This window comes from Spermophilus citellus, assembly GCF_964194105.1.
Source record: "Spermophilus citellus genome assembly, contig: SCAFFOLD_55, whole genome shotgun sequence".
Classification (NCBI taxonomy): Eukaryota; Metazoa; Chordata; class Mammalia; order Rodentia; family Sciuridae; genus Spermophilus; species Spermophilus citellus.
The window spans coordinates 2,263,101-2,280,145 of record NW_027672793.1 but is presented as its reverse complement, the minus strand read 5'-3'; the positions used below and the strand labels follow the sequence as shown (position 1 = coordinate 2,280,145).

The window sequence follows — 17,045 nt, the reverse complement described above, 5'->3', positions numbered from 1 at the left end:
TTATTCCTTACAATAAAGACACCTTTAAATATTAGACTCTTTTAATCTAAGCTATAACTATTCTACATGAGAAAAATATCTAGTAACTACCTGTTAAAATGATAAAAATATCACTTTAATTAAACTGTTTTATGGATTTCCAACAAACTGTAAATTTAATACACAAATTATAATAGTTATGTTTTCAGCAAAACTTAAGAGTTTCAACTATTTATATATGAGGATCAAAATATTTGCAAATGCACAAAATTATGAATGTTAGCAACTACCACACTTTCTAACATGAAGCTTATGTACAAAAATGAGTAAAAACAGCAAAATGTTATGATCTAAAAATTCAGTTCAAAAAGCTATTGCATAAAATTCATATTTCCTCCCTAAAGTTTCAAAAAAATTCAGAAACGCATTATTTTATAGGAGCAAAATGGAACTAGAACAAAAATGAATATCCTTAAATAATTTACCAATTATTTTCTCTATCAGAAAAAAATTAGTACATAATTCTAGAATTAATTATATTTGAGTAGTGCAGGTGAAGTAAAAAGTCACACTGCTGGGCTGACAGGCTCAATGTACATCGTTTATTTTAATATTCTGTACCTCGACATCCTGAACACTGGATAAAAAAGTTGATTAAATCCAGAAGTGCGATGTCCCTGTCTTGTTTATATGATTCAATCCAGTCGTCCACCACAGACTGTGGAAAAAAAATATAAAAATGAAAACTTCAAAAAATTTTGATATCATAGCAAATAAATTTTCAAAAAGTTTGTGTTTGTGGGTCTATTTGAATAAGAAAACTACTTACCTGACACTACTTCTCTGTAGCCAAATAAAAGCAAAGATCACTCTTTTTTAAAAAGGTCAATAAAATGTACATTACTAGTTCTCATTCACAATACACCAAACAAACTTGACTTTACCAATCCCTTGAAGTCAAGCAAATATAATTATTCAGAAACTATATTATAAAAACAACCTCAAAATTAAGCCAACTTCACTCCTTACATATAAATGTTTTCTGAGTATCAGAAAACCTACTAAAGAGTGCAGAACATATGTAACAAAATGAATTTTTTCAGAAATAAAAGGAGGGTTCAATATTTGGAAATCAAATTTATGAAAAAATTAAATGGTTGTACTTCTTAGATTTCAAAACTGTCTGATAAAATTAAGTCAATCTCAATAAAAAAAATACAAAACCAGAGTAAGATGGAATCTACTCAGAGAAAATAAAGACAAAGACTAAAATACATTTGTTACTGAAATATTTAAGACATTTCAACTAAACAAGCAACAAAGCAAGGATACCCCTTGTAGCCATTCAACACAGGTTTGAACCTTTTGTTAACGCAAATATTAGTAAAACACTAATAAAAACAAGTCTCTTTTGCTACAAATAAGAAACTTAAGGCTCTGCTACAGTGATTCAACAGACTAATAAAATAGAAAAATTTGATAAGACCATTGATAAAAAAAAAAGGCTTGAGCATTACAATAACTAGACAACATAAAAGGAAGAGAGGTTTGTTCACAACTAAAAATGCCAAAAATAAATTCAAGAGAAGTACAAGCACTAATAAGGAAAATGTTTAAAAAATTTACAGGATATAAAAAATGACATAAATATGTTCTGAATTTAAAAACAATAACACCAAAAAGTTCAGTTTTATCTCAAAACTGTATTGTCTTCTCAGCTTCTGAGGCAAATTAATGAGATTTTAGTTGGCATTCTAGTTAGCAGGACTGTTTGGGATATTCTTTGGTGGGAGTTGAGGATGGGAATCAGAATAAATATATAAAACATAATACATTTTTAAAAATTTTATTTGTGCACTGGAGTATGTTTGTATACAGCAAAATGCATAAATCTTAAGTTACACCTTAATAAACTGACCAATAGAGCTATGTAATAAACAAGAAAAAGAAAATATTTCCAGAATTGAAACATGTTCCTTCCTGATACTTTCCTGTAAGTAATCATTTCTAATCCAAAGGGTAATTATTATTATGACAGTTATTACCAAAAATTAGTTTGATATGTTTCATCTTTTGTGTTTCCTTCCAGCAAAGTTATATTAGTAAGATCCAATTATGTTATTTTTCATGTTAGTAATTCCTTTTTTGTACTGCTGAGTAGTGTTTTACTTTATAAATTGATAATAATTTATTATCCATTTTACTGTTAATGGACATAAAGCTGTTTCCAGATTAGGATAATTACAAGCAAACTGTTTTAAATGTACACATCTTTTGATGAACATACACATTCTTTTCTACTTTCTATATAATCAGCAGTAGACTTGTTAGTATACAGAATATACATGTCAAGGGTTAGCAGACTATGACAAGCAATTTCCCAGAAACAAGTATAGTAAATTATACTTCCACCAACAGAATAGGAACAATATAGGAGATTTCCAGATGCTCCATGTCCCAATCAATACTAGGTATTTTTAGTCTTTTTAATTTAGTCCATTCTGGCTGGGTTAACCTTCTTTTATTACCTTTTATTGAAAAGAATCACTTTCATTTCTTCTAAGTAAAAAGAGAAGACTTTTTTTGTACATCATCCTACCTTCCTATCTTATCACACAGTGTTTGGGAGGTTTTATTTTAAAAATGAACAGAAACTAAGAAAAATATTATGGTGGTAGGAGAGGGCAAAAATCAAAACGAATTGTACGGTTATCTGTTGAAAGTTCAGCTCTGCTGAGAGTTAGGTCTCATCACTAGTTCAGGATAATGGTGAGAACTAGGGAGTAAATGCAGAAACTTTTAAGATTTAGCACCCAAGCAAAAAACTTTGTGAGACCTTGTTAAAAAAATGTGGCACAAGGCTGAGGAAGAATCTGTTTCTGCATTTCTATGTGGGTCCACCATTGTGAAAGCATTCTGAACATGGTGACAGAATTTTTCATTCCCCGGTATTGATTTATATTCCCACCAGTTATACATGAAGAGCTCAAAACATTCTGAGAAAACCTGTGTGCTGGAAATTGCATTAGAAGTACTAAAATTTACTACAAAGGTACTGAATATAAATCAGAAAATAACAGACAAGTAACATAAAAGAACAAAGTACAGAAGTAGTTTCAGATATACAGAACACATTACACAGAAAGTATTTCAATTTTAGAAGGAAAACATCAATTTATTAATAAATTATATTAACATAATTGATTATTCATCTAGGAGTTTTAAAAAATCATACTTTTTAAAAGCTCTCAGAAGCCAGGCACAGTGGCGCACTTTTGTAATCAACCTATTCAGAAGGCTGAGGCAGAAGGATCGCAAGTCTAAGGCCACGCTGGGCAACTCAGAAAGACCCTGTCTCAGAATAAAATAATAAGGATGGGGGGTGCCCCTGAGTTCAATTCCCAGCACTGCAAATTAATTAATTAATTAAATTAAATATAAAAGCTACCAGAAAAGTGTGGGGACCAAAGAACATGAGAATATAAAGAAATAAAGAAGCGTTGGTAGACAGAAACTACAGACATATATGTATAAGAAGTATTACTATGGGCATAGGTGGGTAGATAATGCAGCCTGTTACAGAGGACCTTGTGTAGGATAAAAGTTTAAAGAGAGAAAAAGAATAGAAAACCATAAACATGCCTCATAATCAAACTGCTGGAAATCTTCAGGAAAAAGAAAAGAAATCTTAAAGGAGCCAGAGGATATATATGTGGGAACGACTGACAAGAAGGATGGTATATTTCACACCAAAAAATAATGCAAGCTCATGGATAATGGAATGATCTAGTTAAAATACTAAAAGAAAGAAAAAAATATGTCCATATAGAATTTTTTTAATACAGACTCTACCCAAAATAAATCTTCCAAATAAAGGCAAAATAACTTTTAAAACAAAACACTAAACGAAAAATATAAATAAAACCAAGAAAATGGACTAAACACTCTTCTTGAGAAAAGACTTAGACTGGTCAACAAGACCCAACCATTACGCAGACAAGTAAATTGTAGAGAAAGAAAAATGATATTAGCCTCATACATCCAGTAATTACTCCTTGGAAGTCACCTATATTAAGATTTTTACCAACTTTCTGCTTCTTTAGGCTGTGTTTACAGCAGCACCACTCCCTTAAAAAATTTCCTCTTTTTTAAGAGTCCGAGAACTATTAGAGTCCAATTATATCTCTTCCCAGGCCCTGAATTTGAGCCCAATATAACATATTCATTTAAGTAGTTTATTAATACTGTCATTATAAAGAACACTGCTATTTAAAAGAGAAAAAAGATCTAACCACGTGATATTTACAAGAGATACTCCTTAAATACAAGAGCACAAGTAGCTTGCAATATTAGGGTAATAATATATACCATGCAAACAGTAATTGTAAGAATATGGCTACACTAAACAGAAATAAAGACAAGGAATATTATCAAACATGAAGAGGAATATTCCATAATAATAAATTCTTTAGGAAGATATAACAATGCTAAATTTGGATACACTAAATAACAAGTCTCAAAACATATACAACAAAAACTGAACTAGAAGAATAGACAAATTCATAATCATACTGAGATTTTTAATACACATCTCTTAGTAGCTGAAGAAAGAAGCAAACAGACCAAAAAAAGTAAGTATATAGTTTTGAATAAGACAAATGTGACCAAATTGACATGAATAAAAAATAATGTCAATGATTACAGAATATACATTCTAACACACATAGAATTCACCAAAACAGGTTATGGATCAAATCTTTTAAGTACTTAAGGGCCTGAAATAACAAAGAACATGTTCTCTGGCCATAACAGATTCAAGTCAGAAGTAGATAACAAAATATCCCCAAATGTTTGGTAATTAGAAAATATTTTAAACTAAAGATAATGAAAACATCTAAGTTTGCAAAATACAGCTAAAGTGGTGCTTATGGAGACGAAACGTAAGACCTTTAAATAGTTACTTATAATTTGACTGCAAATGTGTCTCAGTGGTACAGTGCTTGTCTATCATATACAAGGCTCAATCAATTCCAGTACTACATACATACTTACATATACACACTTATATTTTACAGATTCCACATTTATTTAAAAAGATCTAAATCAATGGTCTAGGGTTTCACCTTAAGAAAAATAATATTCCAATATGGGTTGCCCTTATTTGTGGAGTAGGAAAGGTACACAGGATAATTTCAAAAAACATTTTGGATACGATAGTCCTAGATCTTCAAAGATCTATAACTTTAGAATACCTAAATCATAAATCACAAACACACAATTACTCTGGGACCTTAATATGACAAAGGTTCTATAATCCTAAGTAAGTAGCCTTCAGTATCAATATCCAGTTGACAGAACATAAAAATCATTTTCAAAAAAGCATCTCATAGTAAGTTTTTGTGACTCAGATTTGAAATGTACTTCATTGACAAAACATCAGTAGCCATATTAGATATTTGGATATTAGAGAAGTGAAGAAATTCTCTACTACCAAGAAGAAAAATTAAATTTTGGTATATTTTTGTTATCTCTGCCAAAATCAGTCCAACTTCCAATAATTGTGGCAGCCTTCCTACCACATAGAGACAATTCCTTCCTGCATGGATATTTTTGTTTAGTAAAAAAAGCTAATCAATTTAAATATTTATAAAAGAATGTTTCATAAAACTAATATATTCATACATTAGGATAAAATGTAAATAGTAATACAAATGAGCTGAATCTACAGTTAGCATTAATGATAATGAAGGTTATTTGTGACATTAAGTGAAAAGAGAAATGTGTGATACTAATTTTAAAGCAAATTCACATACATACCTCCAGAATAGAAAAACGTATGAAAAATTCAAGCTGTGATACTGATAGTTTTCATATCCTCAATTCAACACAGAGTTTTATTATAAGACTTTACTACAAAGAAAATCTCTGAGAGCTCAGCCACAGATATTCAACAAGAAGACCATTAGAAGACTCAAAATTACAGATTATAAATGACAAATATCATGACATTTGTTATAATCATGATTCTTATATACTAGAGAACAGTGCAGAAATTAATATTCTGTTTTTCTCCATAAGGAATATGAAGCAGTTCAAAAAATAACATTTTTAAATTAAGAAAGAAAATAAAGAGAAGACAACAACAACAAAAATTAAAGCAAGGAAGAAAAATTACATATATGGTACAGAATACTCAATGTTAAAAATGAATTTTAAATCTTGCCTTTAATCTCTCCATAAGGCTGAGATCAATTCAATTTGGTTATCTATGCAGTGTACTAAGTTGATATTCTTAAACTGTTAGGTAAATATATTTTTCAGTAGCATTTGACAGAATGTTGGTTAAACACACAAAGGCACAGAGAACTAGTATCCTATATTATAGATTCACTTGCTTTGTAGAAAGACAAGCAGATGGCAAAGAAAATACAGTCACATGTAAACTCTAATCTGGGCCAGGAATGATGGCATACACCTATGGTCCAAACTACTTGGAGGCTGAGGCTCGAGGACTGCCTGAGCCTAGGAGACAGAAGTCACTCTGGGGTACAAATAGACCATGTTTCGAGGCAGGTGCGCGGGAAGGGGGGAGGCAGACCTAACCACAGTAATCCTTTTTTTAAAACATTCTAATTTGTTATATATGAGAGTGGAATGCATTAAAATGCACATTACACACATATAGCACAATTTTTCACATCTCTAATTGTATACAAAGTATATTCAAACCATTCGTATCTTCATATGTATACTTTGGATAATGATGTCAATCTCATTCCACCATCATTTTTAACCCTATGCCCCGTCCCTTCCCTTCCCACCCCTCTGCCCTATCTAGAGTTCATCCCTCCCATGCTCCCCCTCCTTATCCCACTATGAATCAGCCTTGTATCAGAGAAAACATTCCCATTCTCTTCTAAACTGAGAATCATTGTATAATAAATGTATGAAATTTCCCCCCCTGCAAATCACATGCAATTTTTTTTGTGTGTAAATGAGTAAGTTCTACATAGTGAGAATTTTTTTATTACTTCATGAGACTTATCTTATTACTACCTGAGGCTTATCTTGATGTGTAAGTTAAAACTTTTTTTTTAACATACATATAACTCTCATTTTACTTATTTATTTTTTTGTGGTGCTGAGGATTGAACCCATGGCTCTGTGCATGTGAGGCAAGCACTCTACCAACTGAGCTATATCCCTAAAACATTCTTTATTTTTATAGCTCTTCAAAGCCTGAGTTTTGGGTTTAGGATGCAACTCAGTGGTAGCAATCTTGCCTAGCATGCTAGAGTCCCTGGATTTGTTCCCCAGCACCACAAAGGGTGGGACAGGGGAACACAAGCAAGTCTGAGTTTGTCTGTTTTTACTATTTTACACTTATTTTAAATATATTTTTTATATTTTAATGTAGCTATTCTGATATTTGCTCTTATACACAATGCTATTTCTTTTCATTTGTACTACTCAAGTTTCTGACCAAAGTGATCTTACTGTTGTCCTTTTATATTACTACTTAGTTTTTAAGCTTAGATGAATAGTGTGGTCCTTCATACGATAGGATGTATTTTCATCTTACCTTAGAATCAGTTTATAATATCATTTCATACCAATTTCCAGAAAAATAAATAAAGCCCCATGACCACTATATTTCACACTTTTATTTGATACTAATTTTAGTTTTTCCCATTTCTATTATTTTTATGAAATACCAAGCTATTATCAACAAATTATTTTTTCATTTAACATGGTAACATTAAAGCTAAGTGGTCTAATAGCCATTTACATAAAAATGGCAGAGAAAGGTATTTTAATATTGATGTCAGGTTTTATAGTTTCTCTTCAGTTTGTAAGCCGTCTTTACATTTACAATATTTATCTCACAGGTCTCATCAGAAGCATTTTGGCAAAATGACAACCTGAATTTCCATTTTTTATGCTCTTCTCATCACATTCCCATTCAGAACAAAGTAACTGCAATGAACAAGGAGGATGCAAGCAAAGATATGGGTTCTACAAGGATCTCTAGAGAAGAGAAATAGCACAAAATGAAGATTTCTTCTCAGCCAAGAATGCTCAGGGAAAGACAAGAATTTCTTGTTGACATTTCTTTAAAAAGTGGCATATTCAGAGATTGCTGAATCTTCTTTAGAATAGCAGAATTCCTGAGATGTGTGGTACTAAAGCCTACTGCAAATTCTTAGCCCCAAAGAAACCACAGGGTCACAGGATGAATTATTTGCTTCCCACTCCTAAGACTAGGTGGGAAAGCACCAATTAACAGAATTGATTAGAATGATACAGGAATAGAGACTACAGCAACATTCACTACATATGTTTTTGGGTCAGTTAAAAGGCCCTGGTAATTTGACAATATGACTCCTTAAGGAATCAAAACAAAATAATGTGCCTAAAAGACTCAGTAATCAAGAAGTGAAAAAGCAAATCAATTGTATATGAAACTGATGAGGAAATTAAAGCATAGAAACAATGACTGGAAGTTTAAAAAAAAGAAGTGTAAGAAAAAAAGAATTTCCAATTTAAATATGCCCTGAAATGAAAGAATAATCACCAAGAACAAATGTAATGGCATGAAACTTGTGTGAGTGGGTGGAGGATTGCCAACACATAAAACAAAAATACAAAGAATTCATGAATAAAGGAGTGAAAGACTTGGCAGATGCATTTAGCAGATCTAACTATTTGAGAATTAGAAAAAAAAAGAACAAAGGAATAAAAATAAATTGATCATTTTAAAAGGAATACCCTGATCAATGAAAGATTTAAATCTGAACATATACAAGATTCATCTAGTTACAGCCAGAATTAATTGGAAAATCATACACTCTAAACATACCCAGGTAAAATTCATTAATTCCAAGGAAAAAGTAAAAACCTTACAACATTGAGGACCAAATAAATCAGATAAAATGTTTATAAACTATTCTTAGGGATCACCCAATCAGCAATCAATACCTTTAAACAAATAGCCAAAAAATGCTAGACATATAAGGAAAGCCTCTGAATTTATTATCAATCTACTGCTTTTCAGTTCCAAAATTATCCTTCAGTATCAGTTCTGTTATAATGGACATTTTCCCTTTACATTAAGAAGTATATAAATTTTATCAGTATAATTTCGGGAGGATAGTAGAAAAGGAAAGAAACTTCTCTTCCTGGTTCTGATATGCTGAGTTTTTCTTTTTCTTTTTTTTTGCTCTTGCTGCATGGTCTATCCAGGAGGAGTATACATAAGGAAATACTACAGTGGTCTACCTCATTCTTGTGCCATAAGTATACAGTCCTTCACTGACCTTCTGCCTAGCCTGAGACTGATGATTATCCTTTAAAAAAATGTGTGTGTGTGCAGACAGATAGATAGACAGATTAGTAGATGGACACTATATCTTTATTTTTATTTATTTTTTTTTTATAGTGTTGAGGATTGAACTCAGGGCCTCATGCATGCAAGTGCTTTACCACTCTCATGCATGCAAGTGCTTTACCACTGAGCTATAACTTCAGCCCTGATGATTATCTGTTTGATATCCCATGAACATGGTCACTGGTATGTTCCAGGTCTCATGATGGCAGCAAGTATCCCATCTCTCTACAACTATCTACTATTTTTAACAAGTGTACTACCGCAAGTGTTGTTTCCTATGGCCCAGCAAATGCAACCCAGTTTTGCCAAGGCAACCTAGTGCAATCTACCATCCAAGGAACTGCAATTCATCTTTTCCCAACAGAGTTGGAAATTCACCATGAAGGAGCAGAGGCTCCTCCTTTCAAGTTTGACTTTCCTTGAGAAAGGTGCTTCAAGCCTTTTAGAATTATCTTTATTTTTATATATAAAGTTATTCCTCTATAACTTAGTGATTAGTTATAATAAGTTTTACTAACTCAAATGACTGGCTCCTTACTAAATTCAAACTGATAATTATTTCCAGGATATAAAACAGTAGAAATAAGATTTGAGGAGCTGAGTCATACCCTTGGGGTTAAAGACAAGACTATGCTTCTTGCTAGGGAAAACAGAATGCTAGTATAGAAATAGTAACTTCAAAAGTTAACCAAAGCCAGGTGCCATGGCGCACGCCTGTAATCCCAGTAGCTCCAGAGGATGAGACAGGAGGATCTCCTCAGCAGAAGTGAGGTGCTAAACAATTCAGTAAGACCTTGTCTCTAAAATACAAAATAGGGCTGAGAATGTGGCTCAGTAGTTCAGTGCTCCTGAATTCAATCCCTCATACCACAAAAAAGTGTTAACCAAGTTGTCATCTGTGGTTGGTTGTAATGAAGTGCCCACTCAAGCACATACCTTGGGAGCTTAGTGGCTAGTGTAGCTGAATATTATGGCAGTAATAACGAGTGTTAGGGCAATAGTATAACATAGATCCCACTAAGTACATTTACAGAGAGCAAATGACAAGCTCAAGTCCCTTAAATCTCAGCCTAAATCACAATCTGAGAATCAAAGAACTTCGATGATTGTCTTAGAAGAATCTTTTCCTCCTTTATAGTTATGGGGTTTAAAACTGCTGAAAAATCAAGCTGGAAAAAAAAATTTTTTCCCCTAGGGCCGAGGACTAAACTCAGGGCTCTGCCACTGAGCTAAATCCCCAACTCCTAAAATTTTTATTGAGTAAGTGATTCAGTCTCACCAAACTTCTCCCATCTAGAAAATTATGACCTGAAATGGCAAAGAATGGGATCCTGAAACATGGAACAAAGAATTTTGTTTCATCTCAGATGAAACTAACCTTTGTAAACAACTCTCCCTCATTCCCAAGTAATTTTGAGCCTCCCACACCAATGGAGTAAAGTTCCTTTCCAGTGTCTGAGAAGATGGGCCTTTCTTGGCTTGAAAATTCTGTTTATATGAGCAGATGTAATCCAGCTCTTGTTGACACTTGATCCATAATTGAGTTCAAATCAGCGTGTTCTAAGAGGAAAAGTATATATTGATAATCCAGGAAGAAATACTTTACAAACCCAGAAGATAACTGAGGAACACATGTGGGAGTAGATTCTAAACGTATCTGACCACAAAGGGTAGAATATAACAATACATCATGCTAAATTCATTAATATTAATGTGCTTACTAAAAATTCCAGATTTAATGCAGTAGTTCGTGTAGCTGGTAAAGGCTATATTATCTAGTCGGTGCACTGGAAGTGGATGTAACAGTTGAGGTGCCAGAGATTCCCTGCACTGACACAGATCAATGATTTAGAGAATTAGGAATGCTGGATTTGATGTATCATGTACAAACTGCATATGTACGCTCCTACTCCCCTCTATGCTCTATGAGAGGGACCAAAAACAATGAAAACTGTTATTAGTGAAGGAAGGAAATACATATACATCTTTGTAAAGCTCTGTGGTTATTCTTTTTTTTTTAAAGCCAGGTATGACTACATGAGATGTGGTCATTAAGAAGAGTTTCTAGATTTCAATGGAGATAATGGAATTCCAATGGAAAACATTCCAAGTGGCCATACTTAACCATCAAAAACAAAGTGGACATATAATCTCTAAAGGGCAACACACATACACACACACACACACACACACACACAGATAATTATTATGTCATTATACAAAGATCTTCAACAATAGATAATTAACAATGCCCCTAGTAACAAAATAGGCGAGGAGTCTAGAGTACTGTATATACTATATAACAAGAGAAATTCTAGGTCTAGTAGCTACAATCATGACTTAGGAGACAACAGTGAAGAGTTACAACCTCTCATAGTTTTCAGATCTAGGTCAATTCACAGATTCTACTATGACTGAGACCAGGTATCTTGAAGAAGGACCCCAGCACAACAGCTGCAATTACATGCCATATATCTTCCTCTAATCCTTCCCTCAAAGAATTTATAGCCATTAATTAGAGGTATTATGCATTGTTAAAAAGCAAACATTAGGACCTTTCATGTATTAAGAGACACTGTCTGAATTGACAGTTTCTGGAGATTCAAAATGCCATTGTGATCAACTAGTTAAATTACGGACTTACAGTAGCTGGATGATTGATGGAATTGTAATTCAAATCCAATGAACTTGAACCCCAAACCACAGACACATTCTGTGGTTATTTCCTCAGTTCTGAATATATAGTTGCAAAAGACATACTTGAAAATGTCAGAATCCCCACATCAGCTTTACTGATCCATGGGAAAAGGGTCATTATGGAAAGAATAGCTAAAGGACATGTAATGAAAATTCCTTTCCCTACCAAGAAAATAAATTAGAAGTAACACTACATCCTTGGGGAAACTTCAAAATCTCATCACAGGCCTTTTACTCCAATTAGGAGAAATCACTCAGTACAGGTTTGTTTTTTTTTTAAATCTAGAATGATTCAAAAAAAAAAAAAAACACTCACAGTATGGAGGGGGAGAGAAAGATGCAGAGACAGAGACATGGGTGGGGACACAAAAAGTTGTTTGCTGCATTGCATTCTCTGCATTCTCATTTGGATGCTCAACTGGGAAAGAATCAATTTATAAGTTCGCTAAGGTCAAAGGCAGAATTAATTTCTCAGTTGTTATAGAATCAAAGCCACTGATATTCTGCCCACTCATGGCTAAAGAAGGGCCCCTAAGGGCCAAGAAATTATCCATGGTTCTGTGTCATATACACTTCTCCAATATTTTCACATTATCAAGCCAGCAAGGAGAATCCCTAGAGAAAGTAGGTTAGCAGAAAAATTTTTCACAACATTATTAATCAGAATTGCCCTATCATCTTTGCTATATTATGTTGGTTGTTTAAAAGCAAGTAACAGGCTTTAACCTACTCAAGAGGACAACACAAAAAGATGAATATCAGTAGATGATGCTCAGAAGGAGGCACACTTGAATCTGTCCTCCACAATACTCCATAGATATATATTTATTGTCTTTATATTCCACAAAATTTCACATATTTTTAGGACATGTTCCAAATCACTGAATATCCAGTAATTTACTAACGATGGCCACAAACAACTGACTTTGAAGTAGGGGAAAATCTTACCCTCTCTATATTGCATATGTTTTACAAAAGAATTAGATATACTTTTTGTTCACCAAAAATATTATCATGATGTTGTCAAAAGGAGGAGTAAGTTAGGGTATGTATGTACCAGCATACATAAGGTCCTGGGCTCCAAGCACTACCCGCCCCCCCACCAAAATGCAGTAAATAATCATGTAATACTGGGGGATGGTTTAAAGAAATAAAAGAATTCCTCTAAGCAGGAGGACTGCAGGTGAAGAGGGCAGGATAGTGGATTGATGTTGATCAAAATATTGTTTTATTTTAAAAAATCATATACATGCATTATTTAGATAAGATAAAATTCTGTTTATAAAAAACATGCTCAGAGATAGAGCACACCTGCCTAACACGCACAAGGCCCTGGGTTCGTTCCTCAGCACCACATAAAAATAAGTAAATAAAATAAAGGCATTGTGTCCAACTATACCTTAAAAAAAATGTGAATCAATAAATACTTGGTAACTTACCAAAAGGCTGAGGAGGTAATATTAACATCAAATTGACATTTAAAATCACTATCACTAATTAGAGGTGAAAGATGACAGAGTAGAGGAAGGGTGTAATATCCAGATATTGTGACTGGGGATTCAAGCAGCACAACATTGCTTCCCAGCAAGGAGGGTGGCATAAGGAATTTACCTAATCTTAATATTAGAATCAAAGAAACAGAAATTCAGATGTTCTAAACAAAGGATAGGAAAGAACACATGTGGAATGCAGCCAAAAAGGCATGGCATTGGCCTACTGTGGAGGGGAAGGGCAACACAAGAAGAAAGACTAAATTAGTGAAGAAACAGAATTCTTTTTCTTCCTTTTTTTCTCCTTTTTGAATTGAGCATGAGTGTCAAAGTACATGTTCCTCTGGGAGTGTATGTTCTAGTTGTGTTGAATGACTCATGGACACACAGATACACACTTTCCTATTTTTTTCTCTTCATTTTTATCACTTTTCCACTTCTTCCTTTATAATTTTTCTACTTTTTTTCCCCTCAAAATAGGTTATTCCACCTTGTTATGATGGTAGAGGAGTAAAGTTTTTTGTTTGTGTGTTTTGGTTTGACTTTTAGTTCTGGTCCTTATTATTCCTTCTCTCCTTTCTTCCCTCTTTAACAGCCAAGTTTGCTTATTATCTCTTTTTCTTGTTATTTATTTCTTTCAGTTCCCTTTTATTCCTCCTCCTTGACAGCCATCAGTTGATATCTCTTCTCTCCTATTGTACCCCTATTTGACTTTTGAGTATTTTAAACTTTTGTTTACATTGTCCCTATTTTCTTTCTTCTTAATGAATTATAATTATACTGTCTTTAACAATAATTTATATAATTATTACCCCATCATTCATATTGTTCTCAAGTTATTCATACTGGGAGATGCAAGATCTGGTTCATAGTTATTGGTTATTATTGCTGTTATTAAATGCTAACCCTGCCCTTCCTCTTTTTGCAATAATTAAAAGTGTACATGCCACAGCAGACAATGTACACTTATCTTTATGTTGAATATTGATCACTATGATTGTTGCTTTTGCTTGTTTCTCCTACTTTTGAGAAGGGCTAGGAAGCGTCTGGTACACTACAGGTTCACAGAGTAGAGACTCTGAGACTGAAATACACCCACAATCCAGGAACATGACAGCACATCTTCCTCCATACATAAACCAATCCAAATTAAACTTCAACAACATTTTAACACATAGAATAGGGTAGACAAATATGTCAAATCAAAGACTAAATCCCAGGTACCAACAAATAAAGAGAGCATCAGGCCCCTACCCCTACAACATATAAGAGAAAGACTCCAAAAAGAAGGATGTAAAAAGCCCATAGTATTATAGCAGCTCTACAAGAATGAATTAATTTAGCAGTTCTACAGCACCAAACTGGAAGATAATGGCAGATGAAACAAACAACTGAATTACACTGAGCTTATGTGTTGAAGCTTAGAGATACCAAGAAAATCTACAACTACACTCCATAGGATATCCACTGGAGAGGAAGAAGAATTCATCTCAATAGATGTGCAAATACAAGACCTCTGCAAACATGAGTAAACAGGAAAAAAGTCTTTCCCCAAAACTTACAACCGTTCAACAAAGGATACACAACCAGAGAAGGGGATAAAATTCCAAAGAAAAGCTTTTAAAAATTGATTATTAAAGTGATAAATGAGTAAAAGAAGATGTGGGAAACTAATTAAGAAATGAAATTAAGAGAGCAATTACAAGAATTGAATGACCACTTAAAGAAATATAGAGTTTGAAGACACACCAATCAGAACTTCTGAAAATGAAAGACAAAATGAAATTTAAAAAAATCACTTGAAAATTATCACCAACAAAGTGGACTATGGAGAAAACAGAACCTTGAGACTTGACAGTGAGTTTAAGCTGGAACATTTAAGAGACACATATCTAAGGTAAGGAAAGTAACGTGATGAAAATATATAACAACTTGGGAACAAGATTTTAAAAAAACTTCACAGTCATAATGAAGTCATTGGGATAGAAAGAGCAGAGATAAACAGGTTTAATGGCATTAAGAACCTTTGCAATGAAATAATACCCCAAAACTTTCTAAACCTTAGAAATGAGATGCACATTCACATATTGTGGCATATAGAACATTAAATAGCCAAGATAAAAAATTAATCTTTCGAAGCCATGTCATAATCAAAATGCCTAATACAGATAATAACAGAAGACTATTAAAACACAAAAAAGAAAAACATCAGATGACACAAGTAGAACAGTAAGAGTTGCTTCAGATTTCTCAACTGAGATTCCAAAAAACAAGATAGTGTGGAATGAGATACTGAGAAAACAACTGCCAACAAAGGTTATAAGATTATCTAACAAAGCTATCATTTAAAATCAAAGATAAAATAAAAACTTTTCATGATAAGGATAAAATTTAAAAATTCATGACCATTAAACATACACTACAGAAATTATTTAAAGAAATACTACACAAAGAGAAATCATAAACAAGCCTCAGAACTTTCAAATGTATAGTTCTCCAGAAGAGCAATTAAGCAAATTAAATTCAATAATGAATTAAAACTATAAAACAAAATAAAAAGATTGGAAATAATAAATATCTTACCATAGTAACTCTGATGTAAACAGTCTAAACTCTATAATTAAAAAGCACTGACTTATTGAATAATAATAATAAAAAAAAATCACACTCAGTGCTGGGGACATGGCTCAGTGGTAGAGTGCTTGCCTTGCATGCACAAGGCCCTGGATTCCATCCCCAGTACTACAAGGAGAAAACAACAAAAATGAAAACAAACAAACAAAAAACTCACATCAAACATATGCAATTTCTAAGGCACTCATCTTATTATAGGCAAAGATATCCACCAACTGCAAGCTAAAGGACAGAAAAAATATTCTCTACAAATGGAGCTTTAAAAAAACAAAACAAGGGGCTGGGGATGTGGCTCAAGCGGTAGTGCGCTCACCTGGCATGCATGAGGCCCAGGTTCCATCCTCAGCACCACATACAAACAAAGGTGTTGTATCCACCGAAAACTAAAAAATAAATAAATATTAAAAATTCTCCCTCTCCCTCCCCCTCTCCCTCTCTCTCTCTCTCAAAAAAAAAAAAAGGAGATGCTATATCTGACAAAAAAATTTTTAGGCAAAACTTAATCACAAGAAAATCAAGCACATACTGTTAAAGGGAAAAATCCAATAAGAAAATATAACAATTACAAATATTTCTACCTCAAATGTAAATACACCTTACTACATGAAATAAATACTTCATGATTTTACAGAGTATGATTAATACTTGCTGATTCCAACCCACCCCTCCAAAAACAGATTTTTCCAGACATATAATCAATAAATACATTTCTGACATAAATAATATGATAAGCCAAATGGAACTAATAATCATCTGTAGAATATTTCAACCAACATCAGATGACTACAATTTCTTCTTAGCAACTTATGGAATCTTTCCCAAAAGAGATCTTATTTTAAGGGCCCAAAGCAAGTCTT

General features: G+C 33.1%; 1 protein-coding gene across 1 annotated transcript in view; it reads right to left on the bottom strand.

Annotated features, from left to right (window-relative positions):
• LOC308640603 (cohesin subunit SA-1-like) overlaps nucleotides 1-16,567 on the bottom strand; it is a gene marked incomplete at its 3' end in the record, with an annotated part of 135,692 nt that extends 119,125 nt beyond the window's left edge. The window contains exons 1-2 of the mRNA XM_081312446.1: nucleotides 16,502-16,567; nucleotides 601-697 (exon numbers count right to left, since the gene is read on the bottom strand). Of these exons, the coding sequence (XP_081168572.1) occupies nucleotides 601-697; nucleotides 16,502-16,528 (124 nt within the window). The 5' untranslated portion in view covers nucleotides 16,529-16,567. The remainder of the gene's footprint in view (nucleotides 1-600; nucleotides 698-16,501) is intronic.
• Between the last annotated feature and the right edge of the window lie 478 nt (nucleotides 16,568-17,045).